Below are 17125 nucleotides of genomic sequence, written 5' to 3' on the forward strand. Positions count from 1 at the left end.
CGACATCCGTCAAAGAATTGCGCAGTTTCGTAGGCTTGTGTTCCTACTTCAGGCGCTTCATTCGCAATTTCGCGGCCGTCATATCGCCCCTGACGAAGCTCCTCGGAGGCAACGGACCACTCCATTCGTGGTCGTCCGAGTGCGACGAGGCATTCACTAAGCTCCGTCGTTTGCTGACGTCTCCTCCCATTTTGTGCCACTACGACCCAACGGCACCTATTGAGGTACACACAGATGCCAGCGGTGTTGGCCTCGGCGCTGTCCTCGCGCAGCGCAAAGAAGGGTTTCCTGAATATGTTGTGGCATATGCAAGCCGTATGCTTTCTAAAGCTGAGACCAATTACACCGTCACGCAAAAAGAATGTCTGGCAATCATCTGGGCGCTTACTAAGAAGTTCCGGCCCTATTTGTATGGTCGCCAATTTGATGTCGTCACGGACCACCATGCACTATGCTGGCTGTCGTCATTGAAGGATCCCTCAGGTCGTCTCGCCCGCTGGGCGCTGCGCTTACAGGATTACGATATCCGCGTATTGTACCGCAACGGACGCCAGCATGCTGACGCTGACACCCTCTCACTTTCTCCCTTGCCTGACGACAATGCCTGCTGCTCACTATCCCAGCTTGATGTTTCTTCCACTGACATTGAGACCATCACTTCCGAGCAGCGCAAGGACCCCTGGATTGCCTCCATCATAGACTTCCTTGCTGACCCGTTATCGCCGCCAACCACTCGTGCGTTGCGCCGTCAAGCTCGCCATTTCGCCATTCGCGACGACCTGCTTCACCGACGCAATTACACCTCTGACGGCCGCCAGTGGTTATTAGTAGTACCTCGAAGCCTGGGTTCTGAAATCTGCGCATCGTTCCACTCTGATCCACAGTGTGCACACTCGGGACTTTTCAAAACGTACCAGCGCCTCCGACAACGCTACTACTGGTGAGGAATGTACAACTACATTTAAAAGTTCGTTCGCTCAAGCCCCGACTGCCAGCGCCGGAAATCTCCACCCCAACTCTCGCCAGCTGGTCTGCAGCCTCTACCCTGCCCTACCCGGCTGTTCGGGCGCGTTGGCATCGATTTGTATGGGCCACTTCCCTTGACGTCGGCTGGTAACCGCTGGGCCATTGTGGCAGTAGATCACCTTACATGATACGCCGAAACCGCCGCTCTCGCAGCAGCTACAGCGGGCGATGTTGCCTCATTCCTGCTTCGCCGATTCATCCTGCGGCATGGTCCACCTCAAGAACTGCTCAGCGACCGCATCTTCCTGTCGGAAGTAGTTGAAGCGATTCTCAAGGAGTGCCACGTTGTTCATCGTACGACTATAATGTACCACCCTCAAACGAATGGCCTCACAGAACGCTTCAACCATACACTCGGTGACATGCTTTCAATGTACGTCACCTCCGACCACACGAACTGGGACGCCATTCTGCCCTTCGTGACCTACACGTATAATACCGCTACGCAGAGCACCACTGGATTTTCACCCTATTTCTTACTGTATGGTCGACACCGTTCGCACACCATCGACACCATTCTACCGTACCGGCTGGATGCATCCGAGTGTGTGCCTATTTCTGGCACGGGCCTTTACTTCCGATGATCAAGAGCGCCAGAGGAGCTCTCGCGGTGACGCCACTTCCACGGTCACCTTCGAACCGGGAGCGCTCGTGTGGCTCTCAGTACCCTTTCACTGCCCCTGGTCTCTCATCAAAACTGGTCCCGAAGTATGAAGGCCCTTATCGTGTTCTCGAATGCGCATACCCTGTGAACTACGTAATGGAACCAGTTGAGCCATCTTCAGACATGCGCCGCCGTGGACAAGACATTGTCCATGTCGACCGTCTCAGGCGTTACTTCGACCCGCTCATCGTGACGAGCTGTTAGGTCGCCGGACGGCTCCCTTATCGCTCCCGGGGGTGATTGTAATGAAGAAGAGAGACACGCTAGTGGATACAGCGCTACTGGCTCTAAACGCTAGTGGGTTGATCGCTCTCGCTCAGCAACGGCTCTCGAGCTGGGAAGCTGTTACTGCGCTGACCGTTGACGCTGCGCTGCTCCAAGCTCTGCCGAATAAACACCTTTAGAACATAAATATGTACTGATGTACCAACTACATAGAGGACATTGTTGACCTCTGCTGCCGTGTCAACCCGACAATGGCGGAGGTGGACAATGTACGTGACATCATGAAGGGCATTTCTGATGACGCCTTTCATATGCTGCTGTCAAAAAACTCTGGCACTGTTTCTCAGGTCTTTGAGCTTTGCCAGAGTTTGGATGAGCTCTGCAAACAGTGTCTTCTGACGCGGTGCCCACCTGTGTCCAACAAAACCTTCGCGAGCATGGCCGCCACTCCTCACATGAACTCTCTGCTTTGTCAGATAAAGGAGTTCGTCCTGTGCTGAGGTCCCTCGTCAGGTTTCACTGCTGTACTCAGGCATGCAACCAACCTAGCCTTTGCCTGCCAACCTTCGTCAGGTCATACAAGAGCAAGTTCGCACTGCTCCACCTTCTGCCCGTGAGACTCCTCCGGTGCTGACTCTTGTTGCACTTCTGTGTAGCCACCTACACAGAAGTGGACAATGGCGCACTCCCGATAACGGGCCAATCTGTTTTGCGTGTGGTTTACCTGGCCACGTTGCACGATTTTGCCGTCGACGCACAACATCCTATCGCCGTAGCTTCGACTCCAAACCATGTTTCACCATACCTGTCGTCCTCTGCTTCTCTGAACCCTGGCCAAATGTCTTCATACTCGGACCACGTTGACCACCGTTTGCCTCAACGCCGCTCGCTTTCGCCGATGCGTCGTCGTCCTTCTACGCTGGAACGGGAAAACTAATTGCTGCAGTTCCAGAGGCAAGAACTGAGTCTACCACAAAAAGACCAAGGCCTCTCCCTTCTCTGACTAATGTTATCGACATATATGTGAACGGCATTGCTGCACTCGCCCTTGTTGAAACTGGTGCCGCAGTTTCACTTTTTCGTGCCAAACATTGCCGTTTGCTAAGAAAAGTTACGACGCCACTGTCAAACGTATCACTTCATACTGCCAGTGCAGACTGCATCACACCTGCAGATGCACATACTGCTCGCATTGTGATTAACGGCCTCCTCTACATCATCGAATTTTTGGTGCTGTGTACATGTTCCCACACTTATTTTGAGCAGGGACTTTCTTTTCGCTAATAAGGCCATCATCAACTGTTCTCGTGCTGAAGTGGAATTTTAAACGCTTTGTGCCGCTCCTTGACGCTCGTGACGCTGAAGATAAAGCATTTGCTACCGAAGACGTTACAATTCAACCGCACTCCTCTGCCCTTGCCACGGTGTCACGTTGCTCATTGTTGCAGATGCTAGCCCACTTTTTACGCCATCTGCCATTTTCGTTCTTTGCAAATGTTCCCCGTTGCCTTTTGCACTTTTAGAAGTTCATGTCGGCATCGGCAGACTGCTTGTCTCCAACCAATTGTCATGTCCCCTCCCTTTTCTTCGCGGGGAGTGCGTTGGCTGCGTCCAGTGTGTCGACCCAGCTGCCATCATTGACATGCCAGCTGGTTCCATCACCACTCATGAGGTCGCCAGAGTGATCGCCTACCATCCTCAAGCTCTTGGCTTGACGGAAAGATTTAACTGCACCCTTGGCGACATGCTCTCCAAGTACATCGCCTCTTATCATACTGATTGGGACCTTATTTTGTCATTCGGCATGTACGCCTAAAACACTGCACCACAGGCAACCACAAACTTTTCCCCATTCCTCTTGTATGGCCGCAAACCTGACTACCCTCGACACCATTTTTCCATACAGACCCAACTCATTTAAATGTACGCCCATCTCGGAAGCTGCCCACCACACCAAGGAATGCCGTCAGCTCGCCCATTCCTTTGCAGCCGTTGACCAATGGCAACAAAAAACTCGACATGACCATGATAACCTGCATTGTCACTTTCTTCCAGACTCCCTAATAAGGCATTGGGTTCCAGTTGTTCCTGCTGAACTCTCATCCAAGCTTGTCTCCAAATATCAAGACCCTACTATGTTGTAGCGCGCACATCACCTGTGAACTATATTGTCGAGCCTGTCATGCCCACCTACGGACCAACGCTGTCGTGGTCATGAAACCGCCCACGTACAGTGCCTGAAGCCATATTACGACCCACTGATACTATGTTCCCCCAAGAGTCGCCAGGATGGCTCCATTTCCGATGGGGGGTGATCGTAGTGAAGAGGAATGCCCGGCACTGCAGCCAGTCATCCAGGCGGCACGAGCTCGAGATTGCCTGGGCTGCTCTGGTTGAGACGCTGCCAAAGCTGCCTGCTGCTCTTGTGTCTCATCCTTTGTTCACTTAGAGTACTTAGGTATCACTTGCATCTTAAAAACTATAACCTTTTCTAGCAATGTAAAGATTTTCAGGATGCTGCAGCACCTTTGCTTTGCCCAGACGTCAGGGCATGGATATGGAAGGATAAGGAAGGACAGGAAGGATGAATTGATTTGCTGGTGCTAGTATGCATTTTTCTCTACTTGCCACTGCACTTTTAACCTATCACTGACTCTAATCCCAATAGTTCTTATGAGTGGAATACATCAACATACTCATTTCTGATGCAAATTAATTCCACTAGCTGCAATAAATTAGGTTTAAAGAATACTGCTACCATAACTGTAATGTATGTTTTGCTGCAGGAACCAACTCTTTGGCAGTGTCACAGAGTGGCATATTTTCGAGAGTTCGAGGGGTTTTTGACGCCAATTAACGGCCACCAACAACATGGTGCACTCACTATGCGGCGTATAAATTCGATTAGCGACTGCCACGGAGCGACATATTTTTGAGAGTGGTTTTGACGCTGATTAGCGACACGCTGAATTACGGGCGTCAAAGGCGTCGTGGCCTCATGGGCCGCATCTCGATTCGAGATGCGACACGCCGATTACGGACCCCGAAGTGTGCGTGTACGGCCACGTGGTAGTGCCGGGCTCAACCTTGGCCCTTGACCTTGGGGGAGAGGAGAATCTGCGTTTGTCGCCCATGGTGAAAGGGACGCGGCCAAGACTGTTGGGAGCTAGGAGCCGTGAATTCGGAGAACTCTACATACCGGCAGTTTCCCTACATAGGGAACTAGGGAAAGGAGAGGCTATTTAAGCGCAGGTTTAGGGCCCTGCTGATTAGTCTAGAAGCTGAACCTATGCGCTGCTGAGAAGCCGTTGGGGGGCTAGTGCCGTCCAGTATCGCCTGGGCCGCCTGGCCACGTCGGAACTCCGAGGAACTTGTTGACGTACGAGACGTCAAACCAGCGTCTGCAACGAAGCTCACGGTAGTTCGCCTCAAGTTAGCTCAACCTGCTTGAGAGAAGACGTCAAATCTAGACTCCCGGGAAACGCAGCCCAGCAATTCGCATTCACCTCGACAAGATCGGACCGCCAGCATTCTGCAGGAAAGCTTTGTGCACCGACTTCACGGTTGATGGACTTGCTGCTGCTGCCCGGCCATGCGTATGACACCATTTGTTTTCTTTTGAACTTTGCTTTAGTGAAATACTGTTAAGTGTATTCTTGTCTATTTGATCCTCACACTGTTTCATATGTATATGTTCTGTTAATTGCTCGTATTTATTGGTCTTCATCATTGTGTGACATTAAGTTCAGGTGTGTTAGTCTGTCTTGTGTTTTTCTTATTATTTTATTTTATTAACTTGTGTATATTTATCAGTCGATAAATATCTTGTTTTTTTGTTTACTCCCGACTCTGACTCTTTTCACTGTGTTCGCTCGAGTACGGAACGACCAACCGGCTTGTCTACCCCGTCGATCGACTTCGCAACGACGACAAATCGGGGACAGCTGTGACAGGCAGGTTTCGTGTGCTGCCTTTACACCTTTACATGTTCACTCTTAGTGCACACTTAGAGGATGACACATTCACATGTGATACATACAGAAGAGCCAATCAACTACAACTGTTTTGCATGCAAGCACATTCAACTCAGCCGCTCTTGCCATTTTTTACAAAGTAGTATTGCATTCAACGTGGACATGTTGGCAGGAAAATATATCTACAGTTATGTGGTTGCTAAAATTCCTGAAGAAGACCTGGGCCATAATGTCAGACAAAAATTTTATGGGCTGCTTTGTGTAGCAAGTCTGACAGCAGCATACAATTCTATTTTGGAAAATACAGTGCGCTATTTTTAGTGAAACGAGTAATTCAAATAACCCAAGAAAAGACTAACTTAACTCCCCTTAAAATTGCAGGTTTTAATGTTTGGAAACTGCACGGTGGGTTATGAGACACACCTAGTAGAAGACTCTGGATTAATTTCGACCACGTGGGGTTTTTTTTAGTGTGCACCCAAAGCACAGTACACAGGCATTCTTGTGTTTAGCCTGCATCTGAATGCGGCTGCCGCAGCCGAAAATCAAACTCGCGATGGTGGGCTTACAGTGGAATGCCATGGCAAGTAAGCCATCATGGTGGATAACCAGACTCGGGGGCGGAACAAAAACATTAAGGTAACAATACCAGTGTACATGGACAACCGCCATCACAATCACAAATTTTGCATGGTGCACTGAAGAAGTCATTAAACCATAACATTAATTCTACACAGAAGTAAACTGCCATCATAATATGCCTACTGGCACCTCAATTTTCAAACTGAAAGTTGAGAGTCAGCAATCTGACCATCCTTTTCCACCATCTTTGAGTTCCAGTCTTGGAAAACAAGAAGTACTTGCCACAATTTGGATCTGCTCGTCGCTTGGCACAACGGGCTTGATCAGTCCTAGGAGCCACGATTCTCCTCCCGATTTAACAAAATTTGAAAACCTGCAATACGAGTAAATGTCAATTCAGGATGAAACAATGACGAAGTCTTCACTGCATCTGCCAGCGAACAAAACTGGAAGGCGAGGTCTTCAGAGCAAAGAAGCCAAGCACTAAGTCCTACTGAAAGTACTGTATGCTAAATGAAAATTCACAACGCAGGGATTGATTTAGAAACAAGCGCAGAGCCAACCTAAGCTACACAATTTAGAATTACAGCTTACACTGTCTCAGTTACTTCATTACTTAGACTTTGTCTTAGACTTGGTTACTTTGTCTCAGTTACTTAGATGCTACCAAAGTGAAGAACAATTGAAGAAGCCCTGCTTCAGAACAAGGATGCACTCCTCCCGAATAATGACCAAGGAACTATCATGATTCTATGACAGCCATTATAACAAGGAATACAAGGGCAAACCAATAGAATATAGAATGCACCCATTTATTTTGTTGCTCGCCACCCCTTATAAACACACGTCTTGTCTAAAATGTACCACTTGCTAGTTCTCCATCTATTTATTTATTCATATTACCACACAGGCTCCAGTGGAGCATTGCGTAGGGGGGGGGGGTTACAGAAAAAAGGCAATAAATAAGGCATTAAATAAGGCATAAAAAGAACTGCATAGGAAAAAACAAGTAAATTTGTACATTGGAAGGGAAATAGGGACACTGGTAATCATAAAAAAAGATATATTAATACAGAGTCAAGAGACCATATGAAGTTGCAATTGTTCACGAAATTTGGCAGAATCTTTTATTGAAACAATATCATTTGGAAGGTTATTCCATAGTGCGATGGCGCGTGGCAATGCAGAATTATTGAATGACTGTGTGCGGCCAAAAATGCGCCTGAAGCCGAGATGATTATGAAGTCGACTAGATGTGCGAGAAGGAATTTCAAGTGACAAACGGCTGGACCACGAGTTATAGAAGTATTTATGAAAGAGGCATAGAAGGGCAACAGAGCGGCGGGAATCCAAGTCAGGAAGGGAAATATCACGTTTAATTTGGGTAATGCTAGATTGACGACTGTAATTAGAAGTTATAAAGCGGGCAGCACGATTTTGGATGGATTCCAATTTGTCTATTAGATACTGTTGATGAGGAGACCAGATAGATGAATCATATTCTAGTTGAGGGCGTACCAATGTTTGGTAGGCCTGTTGTCGAATGGTAGAGGGGGAAAGATGCAGATGACGACGTAAAAACCCTAAAGTTCCGTTAGCTTTAGCGCATATTTTCTTGATGTGAGTACACCAGGAAAGATTAGTACAGAAATGAACATCAAGATATTTGTAAGTAGAGCCACGAGGAACTTCAGCCGAACAGATTTTGTACGGGAACTTAAGAGCTGATTTCGCACGAGTGAAGGAAAGTACGCAGCATTTAGATGTGTTAAGTGACATTTGCCAACGGTCGCACCACTGATTAACTAAGCGAAGGTCATTTTGTAAAGTTAAATGGTCAACATGACAATCAATGGCTCTGGAAATTACACAGTCATCCGCAAAAAGTCGTATACAGGAAGAAATGTTGCTGGGCAAATCATTAATAAAAGTTAAGAAAAGAAGAGGGCCTAATACACTACCCTGCGGTACACCTGACGTTACTACTGATGTGGAGGAGCTAAAGTTATTAACAGATACGAACTGCCGCCGATTAGATAAGAAATTGCGAATCCAGGATAATGTTAATGAATCGATCCTAAGAGCCAGATCTGCCAGCATATGTCCCTTGTTTGCGTTGTACTTAAGTGCAAGAAATAAATAACAAGTGTGCCCTTGTGGAAATACATTTAATCTTTGACATTTAAGATGTTACACTAACACTGAACAACAAATTTTTTGGACACCCGATTCTTCTGACATGCCAGATAATTCAAGCAACTTTGTCGCACCGCCACGTAATGTAGAAGGACATCTGAAATTTGGGATGCTGAAACCCTTCGCTGTTCGATATTTCGAACTTTTTGCTGCAACTGCAAGTCTGTAACAGCAAATCAAAGCTCTGTAACAGCAAATCAAAGCTATTAGCGCCACCATTTTGACGACCTTTCCAACTCGAACCAGCACTCTCGCTGTCCTGCTGATCCTGCAAGATTCCTGCTGTCCGGTGCCGTGTTTTTCATTGAGAGATTTTGTCGCTGTCAGCATTTGCGCCAACCCCGCTGATGGCTTTGAAGCAAGAAAAGCACAACACGTTGCATAATGCCAGTTCCCGAAAGTCAGTTTCTCCGCAATACAGCGGTGTTAGGCGGGCAAGCATGGGCAGTGTATTGCAGTGAAGCATACCAAGAGTGGAAAGGGGCCACTGACACAGTATGTGTTCATTAATTATAGTACATGCATGCACCTGCCGTCTCCTGTCACAGCGTGAGCACTGATACACCTGATATGTAGGCCTTTAGAGCTATTTCCAATGTGCCAGTGGCAATTTGAGTCTTTCGGGGCAGTAAAAGGCACACATTCATTTTTTCTGACTGCCCCATTTTTTAGGTGTTTTCGCGGCCCACAGGGAGAAAAAAATCAGACGTTCACTGTAATCAAAACTACTTGAATCAAATGAAGCAATGTCGACTCAACTATAGATACCGCCTCACAGTGGAATGCTGTAAAACCAAAGTAACCTCGCAAGCTTTTGGACTGCGATTCATACAAATCAAGAAAATAATTACACAACAAGGGAATTAGCAATTTCTACAGAAGTTCCATGTAAGTTGCCTCTAACAGCCTTGTTCCCTTAAATTTTAATTGCGGCATGTCTCACTTTAGTTTTACACATATTCAACCTGCTACATTTGTTTGCTCATAGCCCATAAAATGTATTACCACTGCTTTTAAGGGAAAAGTTTTGTCGATTCCTTGCCATTCATATGCAAAACAATCTACCAGACAATTTCATTCTGCAATGATGTATTGACTACAAATCCTGTTATTCACAGCAGCTGTGGCCTCTTTTGTATTCAATGCCTACAGGACCTTACCATTAACCAACTAGTAATTTTACCCCAAAGAGCAGTCTCTGCCACAGAAAACAGGGACAGACTCCAAAGGCAGTGTGACCAGAATTGATTGGTCCGCGCTAACAAAATAAAAATCTAAGCTTTGTCCCATGCTGCCACTACTAAGTATTAAACTCGTGCCACAGCAGCAATATGAAGCTGGGAGACAGATGTGCACTATGCTATTTTTCGAGCAACGTGCTGGGCAGTGTAACTGGGGCATGAATGTGCACATGAATGTTTCGAACGTAACTTGCAATGTGCTCACGCAGCATAGGTTGCACTTTCTAAAACTTGTCAAATCAATGTTGCTGATATGCAAGGTAGCATATCATAAATTTTGAGAAGTGAAAGAGAAAACAGGCTGAGGGGGAATATCGACGAAGGACAAAGACTAGTGAAGAGATGATGGTGGCTGCCAATCAGATAGCCCTGTGAGCGCGAGTAATGGAAGTGCAGAAGGATAAATCAGCAGTGATCAGCCAGCAATGATGGCTCTTCTGATGTCAATCTTTGTGAAGACAGATTTCTATAAATTTCTGTGAATGTTGAGTACTGTAGTTAGGTCCCCTTGCCCTTAAGCAACACAAGTTAACATAAAAGCTTTAGAAGTGCTATTGCAAGCAAAAACAAAGGTTGAGATAAACAGGCACACTGACCGATTGAAGCGCTTGACCGTGCCACCCTTGGATGCGGCATCTCCTTTGCTGCCAGCCTCCTGTATTGATGAGCGGTTAGGTGGGAACAAGCCATAGTTGCATGGCCCAGACAGCTGCGGAGGTTGCTGCATGTCCTGCAACACAGCATCAGGAAATGCATTGTGTCACCGAACAGGAGCACCATGCCTGGTATATCAAGGCGATACCAAAAGCCAACTCAGGCATGCAAGGTGCTAGAGTCTGCAACTATCCCAACACTGAGAACACCAGTTTTAGTGGCACTGAGAATGAGCACAAGGTACAGGAATAAATTAAGGCCTAGTACACGTAGCTTTGCCTTCAGTAAATTAATTTTTTCCTTGCTTGCAATTCAGTCAGCTGTGAATTCCGCCAACACTCTGTGCTTATACTAATGTGACAATAAAATTTATAAATAGTAAGCTTTCTTTTAATCAGATCCACACCCACTGGTATTGCCACTTGGCAAAAGAGTGACATTCGTAAGAGAGAGAAATGGAAAGCAATGGAAGCACACGTTAAAGAAAAACAATACCTGCGCTCCCTGGTTTGAGTCGTCGTCGTCCCAGTCATCGTCCCAGTCATCGCCGTTATCGTACTGCACAGACGAAGGTGCTGTGGTCGCGGTGGTGGACACGGCTGACTGGCCTGCCTCATACTTGGGCGGCAGAGGTGGTGGTGGCACTGACGGTGGCGGGGGGCCGGCTGGGAGAATCTGAAACACCAAGGGGCACCAGTCAGACATAATACTCGACTCCCATTTCTTCGACGATAGGAACTGCACAAGTGGCACACAGCAAAGACTACACTTTCTATGTCTATGTGCCTTCTGACTGGCCATCAGTTATGCAGCTGTTCGTTCCTATAGTCAAATCTGCAACAACTATCCTGCTTAAACTTTAAATTAGTTGTTTTTGGCACATACCTATCAGTTGTATCTCCTTAATTGTTTTACATTTCTTTCATATACCCCATGCAATTTTCTGGTGATCAGTTGTATGACTACGCTGTTTGCTTTTCATGTTGATGAGTACTATTGTAAACAGTGTATAAAACATACATATAATCATTCCATAATTTTCTAGTAGCCAGTTACTTGCACATACTTTTGCTAGTGCACTCTACAATTTACTGACAAAAGTGTGTACTAGAGAGAAATGAAAACTATATGAACAAACTGGTCCAAGCATTTGTAAACATAACAAACATAACATTAAAGAATTGCCTCCTCAAGCACAGGCCTGTACAGAGACAAGCATAGGTGCAACACTTTGTTCTAATCATGTAATGGAAAACTACAAGTCCACAGTTATGCTTGGTGTCTTGCGTTGGCTGGAAAGGCTTTCCTTCAAGAAACAAAACAAAACGAAAAAAGAAATCCTTATAGCTTACTCAACACAAACACCCAGGAGGCACAATAAATAGAATAACCAAAGAAAGGGGTTGAATTGTGGTGTTGTAGGTGTCTGGCAAAAACACAATAAAAGAGGACGGACAACAAGTGCCACTGTGCAATTCTGAGTGCAAGTCTGATGGTGCAAATGCACTTACCAAAATTGCGAGAGAGGCTCTAGCATGCATGAACTTGTATGAACTGTTTTCTTCTAAAGTGGCGAAAACATTATGGAATGGCTATAAGTATCGAAGAGTGAACCACAAGTGCTGCAAGGCACAAGCTCAGTCCAGTGAATTTCACTCCAATGAAGCTATAAAGAGCAGCCAAATACTAGCTTGTCAGAGCAGCTCTCTCAAGCATCTGAGAAATGCTAGTTCACATAAAGGTCTTCCATAGACATTGGTTCTTGTGCAATTTCAGTAGGTCTAACAGAATGTAATAGGCTGTTGCCAGCCCATTTTGTAAATAGGAAAGTTTATCATAAATTTAACAATCAAAATGACAAAATTAAAAATAATTTTGGTTTAAGGGGCACTGTGCTGTCATTTTCCTTAGATTTTTTGACGTCATTTTTCTTAGATTTTTTGACAGCTGTTATCAGATAAACTATCGAAATAGAGTAAGGAACCATTATAAATGTCCAGAAGAAAGGCTCATTTAGTCAAGGAGTAAAAAATGTTCAGCTTAAGAAATGCTGCATTTTCAGTATGGCTGTCCCCCATGGGTAATTTTGAAAATTGCAATAAGTTTTGTCCAGTTACCTTGTCATCTCAATTCCATAATTGTGCCACGCCTTAATAAGTGGCTAGGAACAAGAAGGTTAGTTTGCAGTTCACTTGCCTCAACATAGTCCTCGGGGAACAACCCAGTCTCGCCTCGGCTGTTGATACCTTCGCACCAGCCTTCCCCGACATCCTGAAAAATCGCAAAGCATGTTTGTTGCCAAATTGCAAATCTCAGTACACAAATATAGCAAGAATAAGTAAATTAGTTTATCAAAAGCTTATACATGGTGCAAGTGTGAAAGCCAACAACTGATAGAACTGTAACGCTTTCTGGAAGACTGTAGGATCTGGCTTCTAAAATTTGAACTGCCATATTCCTATCACTTAACCCTTTCAGTATCGTTTATTTGTGGAGGTGACATACTTCCAGCAGCATTGTGTTTTATTTTTCTCGGATATAATAGAACGAACAAAATAGTTTATTTTTGGGTATGCAGAAGGGCGAAAATGACAAATAATAAATGCTCTCTTGATATGGTGCTCAGATTCCTATCTGACATCAGTGACATGGTGGGACAAATGCAAAAAACATACCAGTACGTCAGTGGCACTGAAACGGTTAAAGGCACACTGCTACGAAATTTCACTTTGGCTAAACTTATTATAAAGGAGCAGTATATACCACTTAAAAAACCTTGACAATGCCACAGAGCTGGTGATTGTATAGTTTTTTTTTTTTTTTTTTTGTTAGAAGCCTTTAAACAGCACTTAAGAAGAAGCTTTAGCTCGGACCCAACTCTGTTGCCACCTATTCAGATATACACGTAAAACGCTGAAATGCTTTTCTGAGAACACCATTACCGATTTGAATGAAATTTGTTGCATTTGAGAGAGAAAGTTGAAATTATAGTGACTAGAAAGCTGCATTTTGATTTAGGGCCTTCATTTTTTTTTTTCATCCAGAAATTGGTATATTGGAAAAGAATATAAGCAGGAAGTTGAAAGATCCGTAACTCAGCACGAAAAACAGGTATCGCAATTCTGTATATGCATTCGTTAGAGCACTTACAGTGGACAAAGTCGGTATATTAAGGAACAGCTTACATGTATTTGTTGCACTGTTTACAAGGGATTTGCAAAAGGCCTATTCATAAATTGGTAATGCATTTCACAGGGGCATGTAAAATAAATTTTGTCCACTTTAGATAGATTATTAAATGCAGTTTACAGCATATTTATATAGTTTTACATTGGAGAATTCAGAGGTGTAACTTGATAGTCTCATTTTTATAAATTTTGCAGTTTTCACCAGTTAAAGTCCATGGCCTAAATAAAAAACTTTTCTACAGTCACTATATTGTAACCTTTACTTTTAGATGTAACAAACCTCATCAAATTTGGTAGAGTAGTTGTCAAGAAAAACAATTTCTCCTTTCCCATGTAGTTATATAGGAGACCCCGAACTAATGCTTCCTGTGTGTCATTGAAACAAGAAAACAAAAACAGGAAAAAACATGATCAGGGTGGCCCAGGGCAAAAACCAGTTTTTTGCACGAGAAAGGCATGCAAACAAATTTCCAGTGCACACATCTACGGCTTCAATGACTTCTGGCGTTATTTGGGTATTGTTTAAGTTTGTGATGGAACATTCCTAAATGACTTAAAACCATATTGTTCAGTTCAAATGTCACCCTGGTTAACAAATACACTGTGCAGAGCCATCCTCCAGGTAGGTTGTTTAACCTTAGGTTAGTCATTTGGTTCACTTTCACAATTCCTCCCCCCCCCCACTCCTCTTTTAGCAATTTTTTTTTCCCCCGAACGGTGAGAGAGTGGAATTCACTTCCCATTGGTGTATTTGAGTCAGATGATTTCATGGCTGCATTGGAAAAGCATTTTGGTGAATTTTAGTGATTCGTAGTGTGATCCCCACTTCTTTTTATGCATAATGTTTATTTTATGCTACGTTATTTACACTTGTCTGTATTTTCTTTTTGCTTGCTGTAATGCAACATTATTTACGCCGGTGTGTATTTTTCTTTTTGCTTGATGTAATGCCCCTCCTGCTTGGGCTAAAGTATTGGCCTGCAGTATTAATAAATAAAAAAAAAAAATTTCACTTTGGACCGTTACGCCATGTTGATTGTCTGTTATACCCCTGTCACACGGGCACTCGAAAGTCTTTTGAGCGAAAAGACTTCTCCCGAAAAAGAGTTTCGCCCGCAGACACCACGACAGGGAGCGATCTCTTTTTCAGAAGCGGTCTTTTTTTGGAAGAGGAGTTCGCCGATCTCCTTTAGGGCCAAAAAGGAGTAGCCTCGAAACCAGCGGGCACCAGCAATTATCATATTTTAAAGAAAATAATCAATGCGTAATTTTCTGTTGCCTAGGCTCATCAAAAAAATTATTTTATGTCTCGCAGAAGGTGTAGTAAACCCAGTAATGCTCATTTTCTTCTGTACTCTCGTAAGCAGGTCGAACGGGCTGGGGATGTCACGTGATGACGCTCTTTAAACTACTGCAATAAATCTATATATTAACCTTTCTTAAGTTAAATTTATTTGAAAAACGTGTAAACAATAAGTTTTCATTCTATATTTCGAGATACATAAGTGTTTTGTTTTTTGCCGGTACTGTTTCGAACGCTAGCGCCGCCACGCTTTAGGTAGTGTGTCCAGAAGGAAACACTAAAAGAAGATCGTTGGCGCCGTGTTTCTGCTCCGCAACACCTCTTCATTCAAAAGTCTTTCAGCTTGGTAAAAGACCGCTTACGTTAAAGAGTCTTTGCGTGCTCGTGTGACAGTGGTATTACTCATTTTTGTGCAATATTCTTCTCTGCCTTTAAAGTATTTGACTGTGCTGGTATTTATACGGCATGTGAAGTGAATAAATCTTAGTTGTCACAACTGCGTGTGTGTGCCTGTTTTGTGCTGTGCTTGTGCACACTGTTCTTGGTTGATCATGAAGCCCAAGCAACTACTTTAGCATTCAGAAATGTGAAGATGTATTACCATCAGGCAAAAATATGTAACTGCTTATAAACACCAAAATAAGCTTTACATCATGCTGAAAAACATGGTTGTAGAGAAATGCTGCTCCATATCATAAAATCTGTTACATGGTTTCTGAATCCAATGAAAAAAAAGTATGTTACAGTGTTGGATTTGCCTTTCTCAGTGACCCATGTTATGGCCCATATTATACACATATCCTATGTGATGCTTATGTACAACTTTCATTATAACACACATCATGTTCATGCAACAAAGAAAGGGCAAAACAATGCCTACCACAAACAAGTTTGCACAAAGTAAATCTACTGACAGCAAAATGCCTGGCTCACCTTGTTAATGATAGTGACTGTTTCATCTGCCCAAATACTAATTTCACCAGGTGCCTGTGGCGCAAAGTCATACAGTGCTTTGCCCTGTGAAGAAAAATACAAAAGATGTAGTTACCAAGAGTAAATAAGTTCAGCACACCCCAAATGTACTGATTGCATGTGCTCAGCTCCACTACTTGACGAAACTTAAGCTGGCAACGCCAACCATGCGGTGCGAGTGGTCGCAACAAACATAGCTGTTGCGCAGTTGCATGCACAGACTGACTAAACCAACAGGCAGACCAGACCACTTTTGTCACAGCATTAATTTGAATAAGCACTGCTTACATTGTTCCCGTCTTTCAAACACGACAAGCGGCAGCAAACAGTGCTCGCCGTGGCGTTATACACGTGATGAGCGTATCTGCGACCGTCAGCAAATGATAACTAGAGGCGGTGCTTTTCAGAGGGTATCAACGGTTTCTCTTTACACAAGGCTACAAATAAACTATCAACGAGTAAAAGTTGGACAGAGTTTGACTGCCATGATAACTCCAAAACTTTATACAAGAAGTCGCACAACCCGCAACAAGCGCGTAATTTAATGCATTACGTCACCGCTCTTGTGCGCTCAATTACACGACGCCTTGGGCATTGACGTCCAGACGTCACTGTTTATCGACACTCCCTTTCGACTTCAGGAAGTTGGACCGGTCAGTTACCACGCTCATAGCAACTATTTACCGGAACAATGACCGGACGTCATCTACAGGTTATGTTCTTGCATCAGGGCACTAAACTTTCTCGAAACACACAGTCAGTGATGAACAGAGATGTGTATTTTACCTGCCACACTTGCTTGCCGTCCATGTTACGAGGCAAATCAGCTAGCGAAGGGGGTTCCCAGGCGTGTCAGTCAATTTTTGGCAGTAGCACCGTCATTCGGATGACGTTTCGCCCATTACCAGCTGTGACTTGTCGACTGCGACGGTTCTATTAGCTCATAACAGGCCGTTTTTCGCACTTCGCATAACTTCACACCCACCCCCCAGCAGCCTTTGCTAACAGTCACCAGCCGCTCACAACTACCCCGCACACGTCGGCTGAGTGAGAAAAATGTATACTTTAAAATATAATACAAGACAAGTGCAAAACAAAAT

At 44.5% G+C, this 17125-nt stretch overlaps 1 protein-coding gene across 1 annotated transcript in view; it reads right to left on the reverse strand.

The window, feature by feature from the left end:
- LOC119433637 (sorting nexin lst-4) overlaps positions 1 to 17047 on the reverse strand; it is a 42277-nt gene extending 25230 nt beyond the window's left edge. The window contains exons 1-6 of the mRNA XM_037700893.2: positions 16812 to 17047; positions 15987 to 16070; positions 12759 to 12833; positions 11058 to 11237; positions 10505 to 10638; positions 6754 to 6844 (exon numbers count right to left, since the gene is read on the reverse strand). Of these exons, the coding sequence (XP_037556821.1) occupies positions 6754 to 6844; positions 10505 to 10638; positions 11058 to 11237; positions 12759 to 12833; positions 15987 to 16070; positions 16812 to 16835 (588 nt within the window). The 5' untranslated portion in view covers positions 16836 to 17047. The remainder of the gene's footprint in view (positions 1 to 6753; positions 6845 to 10504; positions 10639 to 11057; positions 11238 to 12758; positions 12834 to 15986; positions 16071 to 16811) is intronic.
- Between the last annotated feature and the right edge of the window lie 78 nt (positions 17048 to 17125).

This window comes from Dermacentor silvarum, chromosome 11 (assembly GCF_013339745.2).
Source record: "Dermacentor silvarum isolate Dsil-2018 chromosome 11, BIME_Dsil_1.4, whole genome shotgun sequence".
NCBI lineage: Eukaryota > Metazoa > Arthropoda > Arachnida > Ixodida > Ixodidae > Dermacentor > Dermacentor silvarum.